The following is a 19,438-nucleotide window of genomic DNA, read 5'->3' as shown; positions in this document are numbered from 1 at the left end:
CCCACAATATGGCTACCCGTGCAAATTCTAATTTTCAACAATATGACTATCATTGTCAGTTCTTGAAATTCTCACATTTTAGTTGATTGTGCTAATTCTAGTACTATAGAAAGAAAAAAAGAGAAGTTGGGTGTAAATGCTTCAGCAAAGAGTATGGGAGAAAATAAGTAAGTCAAGGAAATGATGCTCGATTGGGATGAGGAAATATGAAGGGATGAGACATCTATTTATAGCCTAAGGCATCCAACGGCCACCACGATCCGAAGCCCAGATGGGAGATTGCATCCCAAACGAACATGGGATCTGACAGTCAGGAGAAGTCCAACATCACACGACCAGATTCTCCTCTACCTTAATTGGTTCTTCATCCCTATTCTCCTCACTCCCATTCTCCTCACTCTCCCATCTTGAGCTGACTCAATCACACATGTGCCACACATTGTTAACTTTGGTCAGCCACATGTCCAAAATGAAAATAAATTTAAAAGAATTTCGTTCAAAAAAATATGTTTGGCCCAAGTCCAAATCCAACTTGAACAGAACCAGTCGGATGGCGGCGGAGAAGGAGGTGGTGCGCACGCATGTGTGTGGGAGTTTTGTTTGTGGGAGTCTTCATCCACCACAAAACATGTCGTACCCCTTGGAGCACACCCCAAAGGGGTACTTAAGGCTTTTAAAACATTTCAAAGTCTCTCCTCCATCCTATGTGGGATTTGAGAGTTTTTCATTTCACATTTCAAAAGTCACCATTAATGGTCTCATTAATTTGCCTTTAAAACCATGCAAGTTCCAACATTCCCCCACTTGAAATTTAAAAATGATTTTCATGAATTTTTGCGGTCTCATTAAGATTGTGTGTAAACAATGATGTCATACAACTTGAACCTTTGCATAATGAATAAGAACTAGATTTTACTAGATTGACTTGTAGTCTTGAACTCTATCTCCGACATCAAACTACACACAATCTTTTCAAATGTGTATTTTGTAAAGGTCGTTCATTGAAGAGCATGCACATTTATCCAATATGGTGAATGCTCTAGAAATTTATGCCCCTAAATTTCATAGAAAACTGCCCACACTTTTCACATTCGCATAAGTGAGTCTATCAAGAGTACTCCTGTAGTATAGGTACTCAACTCCAATTAGATTATAGATCCCATTAAGAGGTTAATTCATCCTTACATCTACTACATGACTCACGTTTCTCATAATTTTATAGCATGTTCATCATTGTACAACTTTATAACTTGTTATTACCCAACGAACCTATTTGTTGGGATCTCTAATCAATTATGTCGGGTTACCATCATGAGTGATTGTAAGATATTTTTGTACGGTAGTTGATGGTCTTGCTTCTTGCCTCCAGCCATAATTATGGTTCTGATTTCTCCTTCAACTTTGCGAGAACTGATTGTTATATGAAGAATTATTGGGGAAATTTCCCTGACGAGGTTGATTAGTCATATATTGAACCTCTTCCTCTAGATTATTGGTAGGCATAGAATAGCGACCAGTTGTATGATCACCTCCACAAAAATCACATCTCAGCACTAGTGGACTAGGAGTAGATTGTACAACATGAACTTGTTGTGGCAACTTTGACATTTGCTTGGTAAGTGCCTCTATCTGCTAAGTCAAAATTTTATTCTATGCTAGAATAACATCAGATGTATTCAGATCAAGCATTCCTCTTTTCTGTATTGTTTTTCGATTGTGTTGTGCTTGCCTATCTGTTGAAGATAGGGCAATTATAATTCTTGCAACATGTTCAGCATCCACAACCATCATTGTTCCACCAACTGTTGCATCTAGTATCATTTTGTCTCAAGCTTCAACCCAATGGAGAATATATTAAGCTCATCCACGTTTTCAAAACCATGATTTGGGCATTTTCTCAGTAGCACCTGAAAACGCTCCCACACTTCATAGAATGCTTCATCCACGCCTTGCCTGAAAGTGGATATTTCAAATTTGGCGTGCACATAACGAGCTGGTGGGAAAAACCTGGTCAAAAACTTTGACTTCAAGTCACTCCAACTAGTCAAACTTTGAGTGGGATGAGATTTTAGCCACTCCCTAGCTTCGCCCAACAGAGAGAATGAGAACAACATCATGTATGCAACTTCCCTTTGAGTATCATTATAACTCATTATCGCCACCAATTCATAAAAGTTGTCTAGATGAGCATAAAGATCTTCATAATCCTTCCTATAAAATTGGTATGCACTAACCAGATTCAGATATGTTGCCTTAATTTCAACTGTTCTCTCTGTGTGTGGGATAACAATGCTTGAGTAGTGCCTTGGACTTTGATACATTGCATAATCACTCAACATCCTCCGTGGAGGATTAGGCCTTTCATTGTTCCCTATAGCAGTATTGGCATTCTCCATCTTCTCTGACTAAGGCTCTGACTGTGTTGATTGTTCAGAGCTACCCTTTGCTTGTTGAGTCGCTTGCTTCATTTTTTCTTTTGCTTTCTTACGATTGCTTTTGGCTGATTTCTCGATTTCTGGATTGTAATGTAGTTATTCTTCAATAGCCTTACTTCGTAAAGGCATAAATAAGCAGACTACAGCAAAGATTAGCACAAGGGTTAATTACACTACAAAAATATAAAAAAAAACATTTATTTACAATACTCAATAGACTTGCTATTGAACTAATATAAACCGCTTATTGCTCCCCAGCAGCGACACCAAAAACGTGTTAGATATTTTCGTAAAAGTGAATCGTATCGTTCAAGTAATAACCGGTAAATACTGGGATATCGTCCTCAAAGATAATATTGGATTTATATCAATTCTTTAGAAAGTAGTTTGAATACGTATTTACAAAATTTGGTGTTTATAATCATTTGGGTTATGAAAATAATTGTTGTACTGTAAAATTTAAACTATGAAATTAAATGTGTTGGGATCGAAGTTCATCTTTCTTTCTCTTTGCAATCCTTAGATTCACTTCAATATAGCTTGTGAAGTTATAAATTTTGATGCACATTTTCTTCAAATCAGTTGTATCAATTCCTTGAATACAAAATCCTTATACAAATACTTAAATATCAATTCCTTGGATATTCAAGTAATTATCTAGCATTAAGTTCAATGTAAAAGCAATTCCTACATCACTGTCCATTCCTAGAGCAATGATGTAGCAAGGCAGATAATCCAAATTTGATACCAAGTTCAACTTTCTAGTTAAACTTGGATCTAAGATCATGAATTTAGTAGCAAAGTAATTTCATGTATTAAACACAAGATGAACTTTCCAAAATCAAATAACTAAAATACATTCAAGAATTGAATCCAGGAGTACAAAAGTTAGAAAATTACACTTCAATTCCAACACTGAAGGTTTAGCCAAACATCCTTCCTATTACATTCATCTCATGAGAAATACAAGAAATTATCGATCTAAGCCGTTTCCACGACTTCTCTCTCAACCCCTAGTGTTTCTCTATCTAATTTTCGTGCAAAAAGCTTGGTAGAATGATGGTGTAACCTCCTTTTTTTCAATTTGTAACTGCTTATATCTGTCCCAACTTCTGGTCTCGCTCAAGCTAGAGATTCTCGCTTGAGTGAGAGAAATACCATTTTGAATCCTGAAAGGCTCGATTGGGCGAAGGACATGCAGAGAGTTAGCCTATTCCTTCTTCATCCCTCGCTTGAGCGACGGTCCCTCGCTTGAGCGACGGTCCCTCGCTTGAGCGACGGTCCCTCGCTTGAGCGACGGTCCCTCGCTTGAGCGACGGTCCCTCGCTTGAGCGACGGTCCCTCGCTTGAGCGACGGTCCCTCGCTTGAGCGACGGTCCCTCGCTTGAGCGAGAGACTTCCTTTTTGTTTGGGTGAGGCTCCTCGCTTGGGTGAGTGCTAGGTAGAGTATCAATGTTCATAAACTTCAACTTCTCATTTTCCTTCTCTTGTTCTATACTTTTTATTCTGCAATTGACATAAACATAGGTAAATTCTTATACAATATAAAATTAACTAAGTTGTTAGGAGTTGTACACAATTTGTATCCTACTACACACTAAGTGCCCCAAATTCATGTACATTTCATTCATAATTTGGCACTTAATAGTGATCTTTGTTCTAAGGACAATATTCTCATACTCTTAGAAGTGTTATGAACTTTCTCTCTAGCTAATGTTTTCGTCAAATAATTTGCTAAGTTATTCTTAGTGTGTACAAGATCCACTATAACAGTTTCTATAGACAATAACTCTCTAATAGTGTTGTACTTATAACGTATTTGTCATTTCCTACTGTTACTCAATCTTTGCAATTGTCGCGGTACTATCGCAATAGATCAAGATACTTGGTATTAGTTTTTTCAATAGGATAATTTTTGCAAGCAAGCTTGTCAACCAACATGCTTCTTTAATAGTTGTTACTAGTACTATCATCTCAGCTTCCAAGTTGTGTCAAAATAGTATATTTCTGACTTTCAAGAAACAACTATTAAAAATTAAAAATATTAGTCATACAATCAAATACCAATATTTAAAATTAAAAATTAGTTAATTGTTACTCATAACTTAAAAAACATTTATTTATGTTTAAATCTTCATGATCCAATATTTTTATATTAATTATCCTTAATTTCTCAAAATAATAATAGATTTGATGGGATTTATATAGATTTGATCCAATATTTTTATCCATATATATATGGTAATGCATGATGGGTGAAGATTACTTATCTCAAATGGTGTTTCACTTCATATTCTAAGTCAATCAAAGTACTTCATTTTATTACTTTTTGTTTTTTATTTTTTATTTTATCCACGTGTTAATATATAATTGTTTTGATACAGACAATAAGAGATCGTTAGAAACATGTGATCCTCATCTAATACATGATTAGGCAGGTTGTGAATGTGGCAATATTCCGCATCCACGTGTCATGTGAGTCTCTAGTGCTTAACGTGTGGTTCATTATACTCAACAATATTCACTCTCTTGTTAAGAAATTAAGAGCTTTCAGATTCAAGCATTTGCACGTTGTTCCACACTTTTGGTGCTGAATGCCAACCATATTGTTTTCCAAAATTTGATGGAACCATATTATATTTTCTTGATGAATATATAAGAAGACCATAATTATATTAAGGATTTAATATTATACACTGATTGTATAAGTGTTTTTTATAATGTCAGCAAATCATTTATCATTAATTTGTTAGTCATTATTGGCTCTCAAACACAAATAATACAAATCAATGGTGAATGATGTACTATAAAAAACTTTATATCAATATATAGATTTTAAACTCTTATATTAAACCATCATTATTTCTTTCTTATATAAAATCTTATAATAAAAGGCACCAATACAAAGATTATAGGTGTGCCTAGCTAGGATTTGATTTCCACGAATTACAATGATGTAGCAAGGCAGATAATCCAAATTTGATACCAAGTTCAACTTTCTAGTTAAACTTGGATCTAAGATCATGAATTTAGTAGCAAAGTAATTTCATGTATTAAACACAAGATGAACTTTCCAAAATCAAATAACTAAAATACATTCAAGAATTGAATCCAGGAGTACAAAAGTTAGAAAATTACACTTCAATTCCAACACTGAAGGTTTAGCCAAACATCCTTCCTATTACATTCATCTCATGAGAAATACAAGAAATTATCGATCTAAGCCGTTTCCACGACTTCTCTCTCAACCCCTAGTGTTTCTCTATCTAATTTTCGTGCAAAAAGCTTGGTAGAATGATGGTGTAACCTCCTTTTTTTCAATTTGTAACTGCTTATATCTGTCCCAACTTCTGGTCTCGCTCAAGCTAGAGATTCTCGCTTGAGTGAGAGAAATACCATTTTGAATCCTGAAAGGCTCGATTGGGCGAAGGACATGCAGAGAGTTAGCCTATTCCTTCTTCATCCCTCGCTTGAGCGACGGTCCCTCGCTTGAGCGACGGTCCCTCGCTTGAGCGAGAGACTTCCTTTTTGTTTGGGTGAGGCTCCTCGCTTGGGTGAGTGCTAGGTAGAGTATCAATGTTCATAAACTTCAACTTCTCATTTTCCTTCTCTTGTTCTATACTTTTTATTCTGCAATTGACATAAACATAGGTAAATTCTTATACAATATAAAATTAACTAAGTTGTTAGGAGTTGTACACAATTTGTATCCTACTACACACTAAGTGCCCCAAATTCATGTACATTTCATTCATAATTTGGCACTTAATAGTGATCTTTGTTCTAAGGACAATATTCTCATACTCTTAGAAGTGTTATGAACTTTCTCTCTAGCTAATGTTTTCGTCAAATAATTTGCTAAGTTATTCTTAGTGTGTACAAGATCCACTATAACAGTTTCTATAGACAATAACTCTCTAATAGTGTTGTACTTATAACGTATTTGTCATTTCCTACTGTTACTCAATCTTTGCAATTGTCGCGGTACTATCGCAATAGATCAAGATACTTGGTATTAGTTTTTTCAATAGGATAATTTTTGCAAGCAAGCTTGTCAACCAACATGCTTCTTTAATAGTTGTTACTAGTACTATCATCTCAGCTTCCAAGTTGTGTCAAAATAGTATATTTCTGACTTTCAAGAAACAACTATTAAAAATTAAAAATATTAGTCATACAATCAAATACCAATATTTAAAATTAAAAATTAGTTAATTGTTACTCATAACTTAAAAAACATTTATTTATGTTTAAATCTTCATGATCCAATATTTTTATATTAATTATCCTTAATTTCTCAAAATAATAATAGATTTGATGGGATTTATATAGATTTGATCCAATATTTTTATCCATATATATATGGTAATGCATGATGGGTGAAGATTACTTATCTCAAATGGTGTTTCACTTCATATTCTAAGTCAATCAAAGTACTTCATTTTATTACTTTTTGTTTTTTATTTTTTATTTTATCCACGTGTTAATATATAATTGTTTTGATACAGACAATAAGAGATCGTTAGAAACATGTGATCCTCATCTAATACATGATTAGGCAGGTTGTGAATGTGGCAATATTCCGCATCCACGTGTCATGTGAGTCTCTAGTGCTTAACGTGTGGTTCATTATACTCAACAATATTCACTCTCTTGTTAAGAAATTAAGAGCTTTCAGATTCAAGCATTTGCACGTTGTTCCACACTTTTGGTGCTGAATGCCAACCATATTGTTTTCCAAAATTTGATGGAACCATATTATATTTTCTTGATGAATATATAAGAAGACCATAATTATATTAAGGATTTAATATTATACACTGATTGTATAAGTGTTTTTTATAATGTCAGCAAATCATTTATCATTAATTTGTTAGTCATTATTGGCTCTCAAACACAAATAATACAAATCAATGGTGAATGATGTACTATAAAAAACTTTATATCAATATATAGATTTTAAACTCTTATATTAAACCATCATTATTTCTTTCTTATATAAAATCTTATAATAAAAGGCACCAATACAAAGATTATAGGTGTGCCTAGCTAGGATTTGATTTCCACGAATTAACTCTTGAAACCATATCCACTTTTCACTCCAAAAATATACATAATAGTAATACAATGTTTTGAATTGTAATTACTGTTACATTGTGTTTATTGCAATTATAGAAAATGGTGGAAAAACACAGTAGAAATTACTGTGATATTATTATAGAAACTTCCAAAACACAATATTGCAACCATAACTATTTGTGAAATGAATTTAAAACAATAACATATAGTAATTGTAAGCATATAATATATTATAGCAAAGATTTATTCTGGAACATGCTGCATCTATTGTAAAGATTATAGAATAATCTCGACGTATTGTGACGGACACGCATGTCATATTGTGATGGAAAATTTGAAACTTTAGCTATTATAATATATATGATTGCAAATCATTATGGAGTTAAGATACTTACTATTGCTAAAATAGTTAAAATATTGCGAGAGCGTAAAATGAATATTATAATGATTTCTTATTGTTGATCAAGACATGAAAAATTCTATTTATATTACATAATATGTAACAAATTTACCTAACTAATTAACTAACAAACTAATAAACACATGTTGCAAAATAATTCAACATGTGCAAAATGTGATAGTTTTGTTCTCCAATAGCCTCTCAAGTTGGAGGGTAAATGTTAATGACTTCAGCTTGATAATTTGATTTAATAATAATGTGATGGATCGAAATCTCGATCCTATTGTGATCAGATTTTTTCAATCTCTTGATTATTTTCCTGGTTATAAATCTTGACTATATTCCCATGGTTTTACATTGTTCGAGGATTCTTTGAGTATGCAAAAGAACCTAAGAAAATGAATCTCTTCTTGTTCTTGGACAAGATTGGTAGTGTAATGATCAAAGTGTGTATGGTTGTTATCAGTTGCAAAATGTCTAATGCAATAAGAAGAGGGAGCATGTTGTTGGTGCAACCCCTTCTTTGCTTGTTGTTGTTGTTGATGATGATGATAATGATCTTGTTGTTATTAATCTTGTTGATCTTATTGTTATTGATTTTGTTGATCTTATTGTTGATGTTGATTTCCTTTGCTTGCTTCAACCTTTATCATTGCTATCTTTTACTTTCTGTCTCTTCCTAGAATGCTCATGAATGGAATCACTATTATCACTAGAAGAAGATGGAGATGAGGGTTCCTTGCATGCAGGGCACTTTCCCTTCGATCTTGCCATTTCTATTCATTCTTTCTTGTGATGAGAAATTCCGCTTTGGTTCATTGAATTTTGGAAGAGAAAGATAATAATTTTAGTGAATGCGCAGCGATAACCAAAACCTAGAGGCTCTGGTATCATATTACAAAAATATTACGAAAGTGTAAAATGAATATTATAATGATTTTTCATTGTTGATCAAATCATGAAAAACCTTATTTATAGTAGATGAATAAGTAACAAACTTACCTAACTAAGTAGCTAACAAACTAATAAACATACATTGTAAAACAATTCAACATGTGTTAAATGTGTAAAATGCGGTAGCTTTGTTCTTCAATACTTACTATACAAGTATGATACGATATTGATATATTAATACAAGATTATTTTAAAATGCAACATTAAATACGGATACGTTAGTATAAATTTATAAAAAAATCTATATATACATGTAGAAAATGTAAAAATATATTGATAACATCATTCATTTGTCATTAGCATATAACTAGGATGATCATAAAAAATGCATGTGATCATAGGGAAGTAACATAGTTTTTGCCCATATCATAACATATTTCTCTATGTTAAAATATTAATTGTTGATTATAACCAAGTTAGTCAAGCAAAATCGAAATGCGCCAAGTTGAACAAGGTCCATGTATCAAGCTGATCAAGGGATATAGGCATCATATACATATCAACTTGGTGCATCTTAATTTTATTTGACCAACTTTGTTATTACCAACATCAACAACATAATGTATAGTACAATTCAAAAGAAGTATCCACTTTATATGATAGCATATAACTCAAAAATGTCATCGAAAATATTGCCTAATACAAACTATATCTTGACCTTATGGGAGGCGTATTGGAGCTCTATCCTAAATCAAATTTTCGAAAGAATTAAAAAAAAGACAAGGAATATTTTTGGTACAAGTTAAGTATCAGAATATGTTTCTGCAAATTGGTATTGGATACGACACAATTTCCTATTTTTTTTAGAATATTTGGGTTTCATATGCTAACCATTTAGAGCAATGATTGAAAATCCAAAGATGCAATTTTTATTTGAAAAAGTAATGTATTTAATAGATTAAATGTCAATAAGTCATGTTTCATAAAAAGGTCAACGTACTTAGTTTTCTATCCTTATCGATTTAAGAAATATAGAGACTTTTTTATTGAAAAGTACACAGTTACTTTAAGTTTTGAAAATTTGAAAGTAATGTCACTAGATAATATTATCCTTGAAAACTTAATTTAATAATAACTAACAATAATTACTCATACATAAATAATGTATTGAGAATATAAAACACTATTATACTTACACTATGGTCGTACAGTAAATTTTCTCTTTTGTTAAAAAAACAATAATTTCCATGATTTGTATAAGAAGGACTTATAATGACACTTACAAATAAACAAATAGTATATTTGCCCGCTTAATAAAGACATGTATACAAGAGTAAATTTTTTAAGCTTACTCTACATTTTAGTTATTAATTCTATGGAAATCAATTTGTTTGAATTCGTGAGTAAATCTAAACCATTAAATATCCATAAAATTGATGATTATGATACATAGTAAATTTAAAAAACTTACTCTTAGAATGAATATATGTTCTACATTTTAAATCAAATAATTTATTTCAATTGGGAATATGGACAATATTGTAGGACCACCTCTCTCAAGTCTGAGCTTAATTTTTTCTAAATCAACTTAGATCATGGTTTAGGAAGCGAAATAGTGGATTAATAACAAGTGAGAGGACAACAATAGATTAATAATAATAGCATTTTAAGCTTTTAATGAAGGTCAGATTAGTTAACCAAATTAATTCGTTTATAATTAAGAGTTTGTCTTTTTTTACAAAAAGGAACACTTCACGCTTTATCTTAATTTATGTGTGCGAAGTACTCAAAATAGTACATTTCCTAGGATTGCCACTTGATATAATTAACTGAAAATAATATATTTAAATTAAATGTTAAATATTGAATATTTTTCTAGTCATTACAATAAATAATACAAAAGTAGCAAATTTTATAGGACAACAAATGTAGTTTCATGTGTAAAAGTTCTCATATTTGATCCGAACAAAATCTAATCCAAATTAAATTAAGAATGTTGGGTTAGTATCGATCATGTGATATCATTTTTCTGCTTTAAATTCAGTTCAATCTAACCTAGTACTTGAATTAGATTGGATCTGATCAATGGGACTGTTGTGCTTACCATGTTTAAGGGCATGTAATCATGTTTTTATTTCACTTTAAGGCCATGTTTTTCAACCAGCTTATAATCTTATTTTTAAAAGTACACTGACACCCCATGAGTTTTAATAAAATTATACAAATTATTTTTCACTTTTTATACATATGCAAACCCCTAATTTTTATACTTTCATTACACTGACCACCTCTTACATTGATTTGTATATTATATTTACACTTGTCTCCACAATCTATCATGTTTTATTTAACTTAATTTGCATTTATCATATTTTATTTTTAAAAAATTACACTTATTTCTTATGCAGGAGTGGTCAGTGTAATGAAAGTATAAAAATTAGGGGAGGTTTGTGTAAGTGTAAAAAAGTGATGGGTAATTTGTATAATTTCACTAAAACTCAGGGATGTCAGTGTAATTTACTCTATATTTAATTTGAGAAAATCAACACACATATGGTGGAATTTTACGATCAGCGTATATATCAAGGAATTTTAAACACCTAGGACTTATATTATTTATATTAAATACGGGTGAACATCTGCTGTCCTAAAACAGTGTGTCACTCCATATGTCACTGTTTGTGATTGATTAGAAAAATAATTAACTATTAAAATTTTAATTTAAATATATTTTTTCAACCAATTACAAGCAGTGACGCATAGAATAGCACACTTTGTGGTACAATACTGACCAACACTTTACCTTCAAGTCATTATTATCAAAATATCAACTAACAAAAATGTCTGAGAATTATACCACTTTTAATTGGATACTTAAGTTAATATAATACATTTAAAGTTTTTTTATTTGAAAATTAACAAGAGTAATTTGGTTGGATAGGTTAATAGAATGTAACCGGATGTTTAATCCAAAGATTATACATTTTAATTAGATTACATCTTAGTCAATTTGGTTAATAAGGAATAAAACATGATAAAAATGTTTGTTATCTTCATGTAATTGATTTAATCCAAGTTAAAACTTGGTAGTGGTATTCATCTTGTTGTGGTAATTTTTATTCTTCTGTTTAACCAATGGTGTCTTGGCCTTTGGTTTTGTATTCATAATTAGCGTATTAGAAATAATATGTAGGTTTCTTGTTATGAGTTAGCACCCTTTTACTTTTTTAATACATAGTCTTTTTGTTATTTCAAAAAAAAAAAGATTACATCGAGTAAAAAAATTCTGACCCAACTAACTTTAGTCAAATTGGATCATTGGGTTGGATCCGTAAATCCAACCTTTGCTAATCCAAAATAATTACACATCTACATAATAACAACTTGAAAGATCGTTGTAACTAACAAGGAATTAGTATAAGATTCTATTAGATCTAGAAAAACTAAAATATTAAAATTTGATTCTTAGAAACGATACTTGTTAGAGGGACAATCATACATTTAAAAAATGATTAGTTTTTTATCCACAAAAACTTGTGGATTTCAAAACCTAGTATAAGAGTATTATGTGATATGAGGGCTAAACAAAAAAATATTCTCAGGACTTTGCTATCTTTACAAGAAATTATACATCACTAAGCAAATGTTGAGGCAAGTACTAACTCCTTGTACGGCCATGCATATGTTTTACAACGAATTAACGTTGTGACAAACATATATGAGAGTATTAAGTGACTTAAATTATAATCGACTTGTTTTTTACTTCAAAAACCATGTGATATTAAGTATCTTTCTTAATTTCACCATAAAAAATAATTTTCCTTAAACTTTGTCCCCAAACATCTTCCTAGTATAAATTTTCATGGATGTTTCCTACTACTCTATATCATATCCCTACAAACTCAATTATAGCTTCATCATGGCCATAACTCACCCCACAAGTTATAACTCTATCTTTCTCTTTCTAGCCACCTTCAACTTTTTCTTCTTCTTTGAATATTCAAGTGCTACCTATATTAATGTGATCAACTATGGGGCTAACCCTAATGGCCAATTTGACTCTACCATGTCCTTCCTTAGGGCATGGTCTTCAGCATGCAAATCAAAGGAACCATCCACTATTTATGTACCACAAGGAATTTTCTTGTTAAAACAAGTAACATTTTGGGGTCCTTGTATGAACAAGATAGATTTTAGAATTGATGGTACTCTTATTGCTCCATTAGATTATTGGTCACTTGGTAATTCAGGATATTGGATCTTGTTCATGAAGGTTAATAGGATTTCAATCTATGGTGGTACTCTTGATGGAAAGGGTCCTAGCTATTGGCGTTGTAGAAGAGGTAGAAGGAATTGTCCTGTTGAAGCAAGGGTATGTATATGTACATTTACTTTTTATACATCTCACTTTGTGTGGCACTACTTAAGAGAAAGTCAAAGATAATTTCTTTGATGTGGAAGGGAATATTAAAATAAGAGATAAAAATTTATGCATAAGATTTTTTTTATATTTTTACTATATCATCTATCATTTATATTTAATTATTATTAATTCTTAAATAAAAATAATTAATAATTGATATATTGACTATGTATAAATATTTATACTAGATGTATAAATATTACGGTCTTCAAACAAAAGTTTAGTTTGATTTATTGAGTTTAATATATATAAAGTGTAATAGTAAAGTTAACATCATTCATCATTACTCATGTATAAATATATTATGATATATAATACGGTGAAAATGAAAAATATTTTTAGAGTTCCAATGCTTAAAATATTTTCTCCTATGTTTTGTCCTTTGTTTTTATTTAAAATTTTAATTTGGTCTCCTAATTTCAAAGTAATTTGCTAATAAAATACCAAAAAATACCAAATTGATAATCTAAATAAAGTTGATTTCAATTAGTCCATTAACTACCAAACATATTCTTGTGGGTTGTTAATCATTGCTCTTAAGAAAAAAGAAAGTCAATTTAATATTGAAAACAATAGTATTCAATGAAGTATCAAATTATTATTGGTACCCATTTTTTAGAGTAATGCATTATGGTACTATTTGTTATCTTGTATACTACTAATTGATATTGTTATAAAATGCAGTCCATATCTTTTAGTTGGTCAAATAATGTGATGGTTAATGGATTAACATCATTGAATAGCCAAACAGTGCACATTGCTATTGATCATTGCAACAATGTTGTAATACAAGATGTGAAAATTAGAGCTCCTAGTGGAAGCCCCAACACTGATGGAATCAATGTGCAATTTTCAACTGGAGTCACTATTAGCCATAGCACCATAATGACCGGTGATGATTGCATATCTATAAGTCAAGGTAGCACCAATGTGTGGATTGAACGCATTGCTTGTGGACCTGGACATGGTATTAGGTAATGTTATTAGTATTAGAAATTGTCTATTCATATTCTCTAGTGATGAATTAATTCTTAATTTTATTGATCGTTAAGAGTGTTGATATACATTTGAATGATTTGATTAATTAAACATTGGTCTATTGATGTAAGGTCTGACTAGATTTCGAGCATCGTATTAGGATAAATATGAAATATTTGATTCTTACTAGTGATGCAGCATTGGGAGCTTGGGCACTAATGTAAAGGAAGTTGGAGTTGAGAATGTGACAGTAACAGATTCAGTGTTCACGAAAACAGAGAATGGAGTTAGGATAAAATCATGGGCACAACCAAGCAATGGATATGCAAGAGACATTGTGTTTAGGAATCTCATAATGCATAATGTATACAATCCTATCATTATAGATCAAAGATATTGCCCTGGAAGACAATGTCCTCACCAAGTGAGTTTGAATACTTATCACTAACAATATTCACTTTTTGGTTCTTACTATTTGATTTCTTGTTATAACTATGATTTCTTGTTTTTTAAAACAGAGTTCTGGTGTGAAGATAAGCAAAGTTTCATATGAACACATAAGAGGAAGTTCAGCAAGTCCAGCATCAATTAATTTAGATTGCAGTGAAAGCAACCCATGTTTGGGTATCAAATTTGAAGACATAAATCTCACTTATCTTAAGGGATCTGCAAAATCTTCTTGTAGAAATGCTGCTGGAAATACCATTGGTGTTGTTATTCCTAGGGGTTGTCTTTGATTATATTCATCAAATAAATGCTTATCATTGTTTTTATTTTCTTCATATTTCCTAAACATTTATTTCTATTCTTGTGATTTGTGATCTCTCGATGACACTTGTAATGAGTCGAAAGCTCTCAAAATTCATCATTATTCAATATATTTCATATATTAAATGAGGGAATTATGTAACTATTGCTAATATATTTTCTCTTGTATTACATATTTACAACTCTATGCTTCAAAATCATTGCAGAAAAAAGATTAGGATGTTCATGATCATGATAAGAGTAAAACAAACCCATGAATGATGAAAGAACAAAACTAGTTAAAAAACACACTAGAAGAAAGAAATCTTATTCACGTTACAATGAGTTATCGTTGTAGAAGGAAACAACACCAAAAGATGAAGAAAACCACGCATGTGCACCAAGACGAAGTATCACCACCCACACCAGATATCAACCCAAACGGCGGCAAGAGGTCCTCCAGCGGCGGAGGCGGAGAAGGGATATTATCTCCGGCAAGAGAGTAGTCAAGGATGTTAGCAACGCCATGAACAACAAGAGAAGGGTTTGAGTATAGGTCAGGATGAGTAAGTGGAACACCGTTGAGGGAGAAGTTTGCGGCGGAGTTGTTGGTGACGGAGATGGTTCTGTAAGGGAGGAGAGTGGGGAGGTTGGTGGTGGGAGGGAGGAGGAGAAGATCGGAGAAAGTGAGACGTTGTGGGATAATATGATATGGGAATAGGAATGGATCCATTGGAGGGTGATTGTTGTTGTTGTTATGATGGAAGAATGTGTTGTGTTGTGGAATGAAGAGTGTGAGAGTAAGAGGAAGCATTGATGGGTTTAACATTGTGGTTAAGTCATTTGCTCCTATTAGTGCATCCATTATGTTCTTCATTTGTTGTAGTTCCATTGGTGTTGATGGAGATTGTGATGATAGTAGTAATGATGATGGTGATGGTGATGGTGAGGGTGAAGGTGACATGATGGGTATTGGGTTGGTGGTTGTGAGCATTGTGAGGAGGATGAGAAGGAGGAGGAGGTGGTGGTGGTGGTGGAGGTGAGGGGAATGGTGGTTGTTCTCCATGAGAAAAAGAATGAGAGGGTGCATGGATTCTTTCTTGGTGGTCTTGGGTTTCTTGGTTATGGGAGGGAGTTTCTTGGGTTCTCAATCTGTTTATGTTTGTGTGGGATGGATAAGAAATTGGAGGAAATTAGTTTTAGCAAGTGTTGAATGATGGAGGTACATGTCCTAAATAGTGTCTTAATATATGTTCCAAGTTAATTAGAGTGTTTCATTTTTATTATTTTTTGTTTTTAAATTTTTTATTTTATCCACCTATTAATATATGATTGACTTGAGACAGAGAGTGAGACACCTTTAAAGACATGTAATCCTCATTCATGTTATATGAGGTCCTTTTGATCTATGCTCATTGTATTTTTTATTTTAAATCTTATATCACATCATTTTTCCATGATAATAAAGAAAAAAAAAACAATGATAATAAATGTTTAATTTTTTTTTATTAATAGACAAAATTTAAGATATCAAAATTTTGTTCAATAATGGAATAGCCTCTATATATTCTTTCCCACTTATATGGGTTTGTCTTATGCATATGTATTTTCTTTTTTTTGTAATGAGAAAACTAATGTTTAAGTGATTTGAGTATTCACTTTCATTTGATAGGAAGCATCCAAAATTTTCCTAATATAACTATTTTGTTATAGTTGCTTACAACAATTCTAAATTACATGAAATAATATTTATTGGCTGAGTTAGGATCATGTCGTTCTCTTTAAGATGTTTCATAGCACTGCCCAAAATGTGCAAGCAGAATATTAACATGTTGTCCCCAGAATAAAACAACTCAGATCTCTGTTATCAAATTCTTTTGCCCTCTAAGATCCGATCTTGAGTACATCGACCACAAAATGACTACTAGTATCAATTCTTGAAATACCTATAATATGGCTACTCGTGCCAATTATTTTTCCACAATACTCACTACTAGTGTCAATTCTCGAAATTCCCACAATTTGATTGTTCGTGCCAATTCTTTTCCCTCAATAATCAATATCATTGTCAGTTCTCAAAAAATGCCCACAATATGGCTACTTGTGTCAATTCTCAGTAACACAGAAAGAAATGGGGAGGAATTTTCCGAAAATGCATCAATGACAAATATGAGGGAAATACATTCAACTTGGGGAGAGTTATAATGAGGAGAAAATGTCTATATTTATAACATGAGATTTTTTTCCATATTCCTTTTCTCTTCACTATAGGACTTGGGAGTTGTTTTTTCAAAATTCTTCTATGTGAGACACCACATATGAGATTTTTACATTTCACACCAAAAACTTCACACTAATGACTTTTAACAAACCAAATTCCAACAACACTGTGACTATTGCATAGATTGAGAGTTGCTTTTATACATTGTTGTTACCGTTGCTTGCAACAATTCTAAATGACACGAAATAATACTTACTGGTTTAGTCACGCTCACGTCACTCTCTTTAAGATGTTTTGTGACACCGCCCAAATGCGAAAGCAAACTATCAACCATACTGTCCCCAAGATAAAACAACTCAGATATCTGTTATCAAATTCTTACTACACTGTAAGAACCGATCTTGAAAACACCCACCACAATATGACTACCAGTGACAATTCTCGAAATACTCACAATATGGCTACTTGTGCCAATTTTTTTCTCATAATACTGACTACTAGTGTCAGTTCTCGAAATTCCTACAATATGTCTGCTCGTGCCAATTCTTTTCCCTCAATATTGACTGTCAATGTCAATTCTCGAAATGCCCACAATATGGCTACATGTGCCAATTCTTTTCCCCCAATATGACTACTAGTGTCAGTTCTCACTACCGCAGAAAGAAAGGGGCAGAAGTTTGCCAGAAATGCATCGGTGGAAAATATGAGAGAGAAAGAAAAAGTTGAATGAAAACACATTCAACTTGGGGCGAGTTACAATGAGGGGAGAATGCCTCTATTTATAACATGAGATTTTTTCCAAGTTCCTCATCTCTCCAACATGGGACTTGGGGAGTTGTTTTTCCAAAATTATTCTATGTGGGACTTAGGAGTTTTTTAGATTTCACACCCAAAAGTTCCCACTAATGACTTTTAACAAACCAAGTTTCAACAATACTGTGACTATTGCATAGATTGAGAGTCGCTTTTATAAATTGTTGTTACCGTTGTTTGTAACAATTCTAAATGGTACGAAATAATATATACTGGCTGGGTAATGACCATGTCACTCTTTTTAAGACGTTTCGTGGCACTGTCCAAAATGTGCAAGCAGACTATCAACCACGCCGTCTCCAGAATAAAACAGTTCATATCTCTGTTATAAAATTCTTACTGCATTGTAAGAACCTATCTTGAATACACCTAACATAATATGGCTACCAGTGCCAATTCTCAAAATACACACAATATGGCTACTCGTGCCAATTATTTTCCCATAATACTGACTACTAGTGTTAGTTCTCAAAATTCCTGCAATATAGCTGCTCGTGCCAATTTTCCCTACTTCTTGAAAAGCCCACAATATGATTACATGTACCAATTCATTTCCCTCAATAATGATTATCAATATCAGTTCTCAAATTCCCACAATTTAGCTGTCAATGCCAATTCTCAGTACCACGGAAAGAAAGTGGGAGAAGTTTGCCGGAAATGCATCGGCGAAAAATATTAGGGAGAAAGAAAAAGTTGAATGAAACCGCATTCAACTTGGGGCGAGCTATAATGAGGGGAGAATGCCTCAATTTATAACATGAGATTTTTTCAAGTTCTTTGTCTCTCCAATGTGAGACTTGAGAGTTGTTTGTTTCAAAATTCTTCTATGTGAGACATGAGAGTCTTTTAGATCTCACACCCAAAATTTTCCACTAATGGCTTTTAACAAACCAAGTTCCAACAATTCTCTACTTGAAATTAAAAACGATTTCCGAGAGTTTTTGTGGTCTCAATAAGATTGTGCATAAAAAAGGTGTCATGCGACTTGAACCTTTACATAGTGAATAAGATCCAGATTTTGTTAGAGTGACTCTTAGTCTTGAACTCTATCTCCAACATCAAACCACACACAACCTTTTTAAAGGTGTATTCTGTAAAGCCTGTGCGTTAAAGGTCATGCACGTCTATCCCAGCATAATGAACGCTCTATAAATTGGTGTCCCAAAATATTATAGGAAGCGACCCTTACTTTCACATTCACATAGGTGAGTCTATCCAGAGTACTCTTGCAACCTAGGTACTTCACTCCAATTGAAGTATAGATATCATTAAGAGTTTAAGTCATCCTCATATATGCTGCATGAATCATATTTCTCATAATTTTATAGCATATTCATTCTCATATCACTTTACAACTTGATATTACCTATTGAACCTGTTTCTTGAGATCTCTAGTCAGTTAGGTCGGGTTACCATCATGAATGATCCTCGTTCTAAGGGCAATAGTC

At 32.4% G+C, this 19,438-nt stretch overlaps 2 protein-coding genes across 2 annotated transcripts; one reads left to right on the top strand and one right to left on the bottom strand.

Annotated features, from left to right (window-relative positions):
* LOC109326299 (polygalacturonase-like) lies at positions 12,728 to 14,946 on the top strand. The gene is made up of 4 exons (XM_019558998.1): positions 12,728 to 13,180; positions 13,916 to 14,205; positions 14,408 to 14,633; positions 14,728 to 14,946. The coding sequence occupies exons 1-4, from the start codon at positions 12,728 to 12,730 to the stop codon at positions 14,944 to 14,946; spliced, it is 1,188 nt and encodes a 395-aa protein (XP_019414543.1).
* On the bottom strand, positions 15,135 to 15,920 carry LOC109326298 (fasciclin-like arabinogalactan protein 21). The gene has a single exon (XM_019558997.1). It carries the CDS (start codon positions 15,918 to 15,920, stop codon positions 15,303 to 15,305), a length of 618 nt encoding a protein of 205 aa, XP_019414542.1. The 3' UTR covers positions 15,135 to 15,302.

This window comes from Lupinus angustifolius, chromosome LG14, assembly GCF_001865875.1.
Source record: "Lupinus angustifolius cultivar Tanjil chromosome LG14, LupAngTanjil_v1.0, whole genome shotgun sequence".
NCBI lineage: Eukaryota > Viridiplantae > Streptophyta > Magnoliopsida > Fabales > Fabaceae > Lupinus > Lupinus angustifolius.
Note: the sequence above shows the minus strand (reverse complement) of the source record. Positions and strands in the feature narration are given on the sequence as shown.